The sequence below is a fragment of the Triticum aestivum genome, chromosome 4B (genome assembly GCF_018294505.1).
Source record: "Triticum aestivum cultivar Chinese Spring chromosome 4B, IWGSC CS RefSeq v2.1, whole genome shotgun sequence".
In the NCBI taxonomy this organism is placed as follows: Eukaryota; Viridiplantae; Streptophyta; class Magnoliopsida; order Poales; family Poaceae; genus Triticum; species Triticum aestivum.
In genome coordinates this window covers 660,362,092-660,369,989 of record NC_057804.1, presented here as the reverse complement: position 1 = coordinate 660,369,989, position 7,898 = coordinate 660,362,092, and the positions used below count along the sequence as shown (strand labels likewise).

The following is a 7,898-nucleotide window of genomic DNA, read 5'->3' as shown; positions in this document are numbered from 1 at the left end:
TTTCATGACAAATCTACAGGCAAATATATAATTTTATAGTTTGAAAAGCTCGATTGCACACATTATTCTATATCAACTTCTGGAAAGAACAGGAGTAGTAGTCACTTTATATCTCTTAAGAAGTCATGCAGGCACCCATGAATCAAGCCCACGCATGAGTAGGTGACAAAATTTGTCAAGGTCGGCCTGGAGGTAGAAAACGATTGATGGCCTTACATGAATTGGCTTTTCTCAACTGCTCTTTGACTAACTTTGTGCATGCGCACCAGACCACCAGTTCAGACTCTGACCAAGTATGTGATACTGTATCTAGTTAAACTAGTGGAATTTCAGTTGTTTATCTTGTCAGTATTTCTTATCTTCAAAATATTTTCCTAAATGGTGATGGGTGGTGACTTTTCCTGGAACAAGCCCTGCATGCATCGTGCCGACTCAGGAGAGAGTTTCACATTGCTTCTTTGATAACGGGAGACCATTTCCCTGTAAAGTTATGCAAACTAGTTTAATCAGCAACGGGAGACCATTTCAATCTGTTGATCGGTTGCACTTGACTTTGTCTATTGCTCACGAGTTCTGAGCCTATATAAACACATGCATCCCCTGCATGTTTAAACCATCGTCACTCACGCCACCAACAGAAATAGGAATACGAGAGAACAGAAGAGCCAAAGACACTAAAACAAAATGGCATCCTCCTCTTCCTTTCTCCTCCTTGCTGCACTTCTTGCATTAGTCTCATGGCAGGCCACTGCTTCTGATCCTAGCCCACTCCAGGACTTTTGTGTCGCCGACATGAATTCACCAGGTACTATCCATTTTGTTATCATGTTTTCACCAAATACATATGTTGAAATCTATTTCTGGAAATTATATGCAAGCCAAAACAACTTTGTAAAATCTGAGCTTACATGTACATCTCTTGTGCCCCAGTCCGTGTCAACGGGTTTGTTTGCAAGAACCCGATGGAGGTCAACGCGGACGACTTCTTCAAGGCGGCCAACCTCGACAAGCCTAGGATGCCCAACAAGGTTGGATCCAACGTCACTTTGATCAACGTCATGCAGATTGCTGGACTCAACACCCTCGGCATCTCAATTGCACGCATCGACTATGCTCCCTTGGGTCAAAACCCACCACATACGCACCCTCGTGCCACTGAGATCCTCACGGTGCTCGAGGGAACATTGTACGTTGGTTTTGTCACATCCAACCAGCCCGCCCCCAACAAAAACAAGTTCCTCTCCAAGGTGCTCAACAAAGGTGATGTGTTTGTCTTCCCCGTGGGGCTCATCCACTTCCAATTCAACCCCAACCCGCACCAGCCCGCTGTTGCAATTGCCGCACTAAGCAGCCAGAACCCAGGGGCTATCACAATTGCCAATGCAGTGTTTGGGTCAGACCCACCAATATCAGATGATGTTCTTGCCAAGGCATTTCAGGTGGAAAAGAATACAATTGACTATCTCCAGGCCCAGTTCTGGGAGAACAACCACTACTAAGATAGACATTTTTCAATTACCCGGAGACCAGTGCACAAGTGAAGGACACGGTTGAGTTCCTAGATATGCATCCTAATCTATAAAATAAATGGAGCATATGTCATTCCAATGTGTGTCTGTAATCAGTGAATGTATTTCTACCTTCCGAATAATTGACAATATTATATTTGTCACACTAATATGATCTCATTTGCTTGTTTTGGAATCTGACGTGTCTTATTTATCAAAAAAAAAAACTGGGTTCATTTCCCCTTGTTATGAAATAATATATTATTATATGACAATTAAATATATGTTTAATGATGGGGTCAACACCTAGGATTTTCTTGGAACCCTGTTGTGCTCAGGATTATTATATGTTTAATGTTGTTGGAACCCTGTTGTGCTCAGGATTGAAATGTGAATGTTGAATTTGCAAAAGTTGCTTTGTCGAGTCATTGTTGAGGTATCTCGCTTTCTGGTGCATGTAATAAGTAAGTTACGGTCCCTTTCCTATCGAGCTTGCTTTAGTTGTTTTAGCTTCCTTTTGGTTCAAAACTCTTGTAAGTTCGACAAGCAGTTTCTTTAATGGAAATCGATGAGGTGGCTTGTTGTATCAAAAAACAGATGAGTGTTATGCTTTTGCCTTATGTTAAGTACTTTTTTTTTGCTAAGTTTTAGAAATTGGGCACATAGGGGACCAGGTTCCGAAAATCAGCTACAACATATTACGGTAAACATGCATAAATATACAAACAAGCTATTATTACCTGAGCCCCCACCACCACCACCACCACCACCATCCAAATGATTATTATTTGAAATGTTTCTGCCTACCGAGCTGGTGATAGAACCATTTCATCTCGAAACAGAATTCCACCTGCTTTATAAAGGAAGCTATACAACTGAACGATACATGGTGTCGAGGAAATCCTCATACAAGATTATCAAAGAAAAGCACAGCAAAACAAGCCAAACACGTTAACAAGCACAGAAAGTACACAACTAGAAGCCTCAGCCATTCTGCTGAGAAGAAGCACCGGAGAGGTTGGACCACCTTGATACCCAACCAGGACCCCCACCAACATGAAACCACACACCACCTAGGATTCTAGGAGAAACCACTAGACTTTGTTGCACTGTCACGACCCAACTACCGCCGGAGTGGACCCTCTGGCCTCTTGCTCTGAACAGAGGAGTGTCATCCATGTCGGCAAGCAGGAAGGACGAAGAGAGGATGTCATCACCTGTAAAAGATAGGTGCAAATATGATATCGCGAGTCACCGGAGTTTAGGGTAGGGTCGATTGGATCTCCACACCATTTTGAACATGCAGCCACAACCGAAAGAAAGTCACACTCATCGGCGACACCCCAAAGAGGGTCACGACGCAATGCACCACTACCACCGCATTTGTCGTGGCAGTCAAGTATATTCGTCCAGAACTGGCGGGGAGGAGAGGCATGGCGATGTCCCCAAGAGGGACATGAGACCCGCAAGCATCACGGCCACGGGAATTGAGGCTCTGAGCTTTCATTCAGACCCTCCCCGGCACCTCACCAAGGGGCACTCAGGCCACCAGAACCACCACAATAGGTCAAGAACTCTAGATCACGTTAAGGCCGTCGCCACCACTGATGGGCGACCAAAATGCACCTCGCCACCCCCATGACCAAGAAACACCACCATGCTACTCAATGGAAAGTGAGAAACGCAGCCTTCTATCCAGGGTCGTCGTCCTGGCATCCGACACTCCAACCTCGCACACCTGCACCAACATATGTTGCTCTAACATCATCGGAGGGGGACATCAAAACCCTAGCAAGGCTTCGCCCGGCCCAAGCCCATAGCCACGGCTAGATCTGGTTAGACCCAAGACTATCAGTGACCCAATGTGACCACATTGGGTTGGTGCATGGGGGAACTCACCATCAAAGGACCCTCACCCACGAGCAACGATGTGCAGCCATTCCTCATCTGACCATAGTGCTGCCCCTAATCTGGGTGAGCGTCTGCTCCAGCCAAAGTTTGTTGATCCACACACACAAGTGAGGTGGACCACAACCCCACTGGTCATGGCGTGCCATCTCAGGCAACTGGTGTTAGAAGGGAAAGACAGGATTGGTGGAATAGTTCGTTGTATTGCTTGAGCCTCATGGGCATATATATAAGAGAAATGATCATCTTGGAGTACAAGGCAAGGTAGAAGAATATCCTATGCTATCCTAGCTTTCCTAATAATCACGATACTCAACATCCCCCCGCAGTCACAACGGTAGCGACGCAGATGGTGAGACTGGAGAAGAATCCGAAGGCAAGCTGACGGACACCCCCCCCCCCCCACAGTCGTAACGGTCGGTGCATTGTGGAGTTATGGCTGGAGTGAAAACCGACGATGTTGCTCAAGTAGGCGGTAGCCCTTTGTGCCGTTTGTCGATGTAGCCGAGAGCGTGGGTGGTGGAGCCGTGTTCAAGGTAGCCATGCAAAGAATGCTGTGATCGATGTCGAGTCGTTGTAGCCGGTGTCGAGGAAGTCACCGTGGAGCCACGGGCGCAAGGAGGCGCCAAGTTAGTCATGGGCGCAGTGGTGTCGAAATAGTGGTGCGCCAGGAAGTAGATGATGTTGACGACGCGTCGCGCCGGGGTTGCCAACCCCGGGGACACATCGTAGACGAAGGCACGCGTCGGTGTTGGCAGCACCGGTCATGCGTAGACGGACGAAGATGAAGTTGACGAAGCGCCGCACCAGGCTTGCAAGGCCCGGGGACACGTCGTGGACGAAGGCACGCGACGGTGTTTCTAGCTCCGAGCGTGCGTAGACTGGGACCTGCACGAGCTGTATGCCATGCCGAAGAAGTCGAAGAGGCCAGCAGAGAAGGAGTCGATGAAGGTTGTGGCGCCAGTCGGCGCGGGGCCAATGTAGCCCGCGGTTGTTGGAATAAATGAAGCGGTCGGGGTAGATGACGGCGACACTGGCGACGGGCTGGTGTTGGACGAAGATGAAGGGGGTGGATGGGCGGCTGCGGCGGCTACGGGGGTAGTGGCGGCGACGGCCGAAGAAGAGCGGTGGCGGCTGCGGCTAGGTTAGGAGTGCGGCGGCGATGCTCGAAGTAGGCGAAAAACCCTGACAACGTGACGAAGACCGGCGCGGAATGGACCGCGGGCCACGGCGCTACGACCCAAAGGGGCGACGCAACAACGGCGGGCAGGTCGGGGCGACAGCGGGAAGACCTCAGGGAGGCGGTGGGAACCGCGGGCCGCAGCGCTACGGCCCGAAGGGGCTGGGCAGCGGCGGAGCGCGGGCTGGTGCAACCGCTGGGACGGCCTCGGGGCGGCGGCGGGGACCGCGTATCACGCCACTACGACCCGTATGGGCGACTCAGCGGCGACGCATGAGTCGATGCAGCCGCGAGGAGAACCACGGGGCGGTGGCGCTGTGGGACGACGGGGCAACGCAACGGCAGCCCGTTGCTCGATTGGTGGAGGGGCACGCTGAACTCGGGGGACGATCTTCACAGGACCTGTGGAGGCGCGCGTAACCGAGGGGCCAGGTCGGTCGCGCGGTGTAGATGAAGCGGATCACGGCGGCGAGCGGGTGATCAAGCCGATCGCGCGCTAGGTCGGGGACGCCACTCGGTGGAGACGGCGGCGGAGTCCAAGATGAGGTCGGCGACGACGGACGGCGTGGAACATCGTGCAGACGAGCGTGTCAGCACCGGCACCTGGGCTGCCAAAGCAACGCCGGCACCTGGGCAGCGAGGCCCAAGCGACCAACAGAGCAGGGATGCCCGAGTTGAATCAGCCGACGAGCCTGACGCTGCCGTCCCGATGCAGCCGAGGACGTGGCCGCGAGATAGACCGCCAGGCCGCCGTGCAGACACGGCGGAGGCGGGTGGCATTGATCGATTGGCGGGCCGACGCGCGAGCAGCTATTATGATTGGCCACCGCATGGCGCGAGGCCGCCGGGTGTAGGCGATGCAGGTATCCCGATCGGAGCAGGGCGGTGACGGCCGGCGCAGGGCGACGGGCGGGCCGGCGCACGGACGACGGCCTTGAGAGCTGCCTGTCGCGCGAGGCCGCCGGATCAGTGAAGTAGCCGACCGGTCGCACCGATGTTGGAGTAGAGGCGCAGGGTGTCGACGACGACGGCGGGCAACGCGAACTGATCTTAGATCGGAAAACCAAAAAGTAAACGCCGATCAAACCGATCAACAAGAGAGGGGAAACCCCGAGCAAGGGCTCGGGAAAAGACTCTCTAGGGCAGCCGGTCAACACGACCGGCGGACGAACCCGAGGTACGGGCGACGTTGCCCCCGGCGGCGGTCATGGAGGCCGACCGCCCCGGAGGCGGCGCGCGGGTGCGGAAGCGTTGGGCTAGGGTTTAGGATTGAGATAAGGCTAATACCATGTTAGAAAGGAAAGACAGGATTGGTGGAATAGTTCGTTGTATTGCTTGAGCCTCATGGGCATATATATAGGAGTACATGATCATCTTGGAGTACAAGGCAAGGTAGAAGAATATCCTACGCTATTCTAGCTTTCCTAATAGCGATGGATAGCAGCGGCGCCACTGCCGGGTCTTTAGCTTGTGTTCCATCTCCGTTGCAGCCTTCAGCTTCTTAAACGCTTCAAACGCCTCATCTTTAGATCAAAGGAGAACGACCCACATGTATCTTGAGTAGTCATCTACCACAAGAAAGAAGTACTTCTTTCCTGCATGAGTTCCCGGAGTGATAGGGCCACATAGATCACCATGGAGCAGCTCGAGTGCATCACTTGCATGATAGGTAGACTAAGTAGGGTACGACCTGCGGTACTGTTTTCCATCCGTGCACATGTCACATACTCGATCAACATGGTCGATAAATGGCATCCCGGATACCATCTCCATCTTTGACATCTTCTTCAAGGCGTATAAGTTAACGTGTCCAAATCTAGCATGCCATAACCATGAACCATGATCACTCTTGCCAAGCTAACACTCCAATTGAGAGTGATCAAGGTTGAGGATATAGAGCATGTTCCGTGTGTGTTTCACATACACTAGCACGTATGGGAGGTTGTCAAAGATCGTCATCACTCCGTTCTCAATATCCACCTTGCATCCATTCTCGTCAAGTTTCCCGATAGAGATGATGTTGTTGCGAAGCCGTGGGATGTAGTATACTCCGGTGAGTATGTGATGTTCTCCTGTGAGACCCTCGAAGAGGACATAACCTTGCCTGCTAATCTCCACATCTGAACCATCACCGAAATTGACCAAACCTTGAACATCATATTCTAGCTTGAGGAATTTCTCCTTGCACCCCGTATGTGGTTACTAGCTAGCACCCGTGTCTAGATACCATGACAGTTCTGGTACCCAGATAACTTTGGTATTACTTCTCATGAAGTAGCACCTTTTGGTTTGGTTACACAACCACCGTTCGGACGAGATCACAAACTTCGGCCATCAGAAGACCTGGATGTTTATCTTCCTGCTTCGCCAAATTTGCGTTGATCTCCCGCTTGTTAAGCTCCGGGCAATCCTTCGCAAAGTGACCCATCTCGCTGCAGTTATAGCACTTTACCTCAGACATACCCAAGTTCCGTGTCTAGATACCATGACAGTTGACCGACTCCTTGTCGCTGATCGTCAAGGCTCTGATACCAAGTGTTGGTTTTTGATCTTGCTAGATCAAATCACCCGGAGGTGTGTACGCACGTACAAGCTAGCAAGCACACAGGCACACTGCTTGATTGATGAACAGTGCCTATGCACGTCTCGCCGTACGTGCGTAACGTAGCCTGGCCTAGCTAGATCGATCGAATCGAATCAATTTCAACGAAACGGCTTCTCTCGTTGTAAACTTGTTGTCAAAACTGAACAGAGGGAAACTGATTTTGCGGTGCGGACAACTTGCACCTTTTCTGATTTTTCCTTACGTATATAGAGGGATACAGACTTGCCACGTCCAACTCGCTGCCGACTCGGCCGGCAACCAACACGACGCAACCCCGACTCGGTACAAACACCTCGTCCAGTTTACACTCAAACACAAGTGAACTATCTTTAGGACTCTCTATCTACGTAGACTACAACTAGGTTAATTACTACACTTCCAGCCTGCAGACTAGTACTACTCTTCACCTTCCCGATGCCCTGCTTGTGCCCGGCGCTGACAGCTCCTGAGCCGCCATGCGCTCGAGTGCCATCTCCGATGACGATGCAACCGTGTCGGTTCCCTAGCCCCTTTGCACAACTTCCCCACTCCCTTCCATCAATGACAACCACAATGATGTGTGATGTTTTCGTTATTTTAGGTGTCATATTGAGTGTTTAAGGTGATGTTTATCTTAACAAGTCATCAGATTATGTTTAGGACCATGTTAAACAAGTAGCACATTCATTAGTTTAGAACTTGTTAGATGCAAAAGCTA

General features: G+C 51.1%; 1 protein-coding gene across 1 annotated transcript; it reads left to right on the top strand.

Annotated features, from left to right (window-relative positions):
* The first annotated feature begins 615 nt into the window (after positions 1 to 615).
* Positions 616 to 1,678, top strand: LOC123093969 (germin-like protein 8-5). The gene is made up of 2 exons (XM_044516032.1): positions 616 to 805; positions 931 to 1,678. Exons 1-2 carry the CDS (start codon positions 685 to 687, stop codon positions 1,497 to 1,499), a joined length of 690 nt encoding a protein of 229 aa, XP_044371967.1. The 5' UTR covers positions 616 to 684; the 3' UTR covers positions 1,500 to 1,678.
* The last annotated feature ends 6,220 nt before the right edge of the window (positions 1,679 to 7,898 follow it).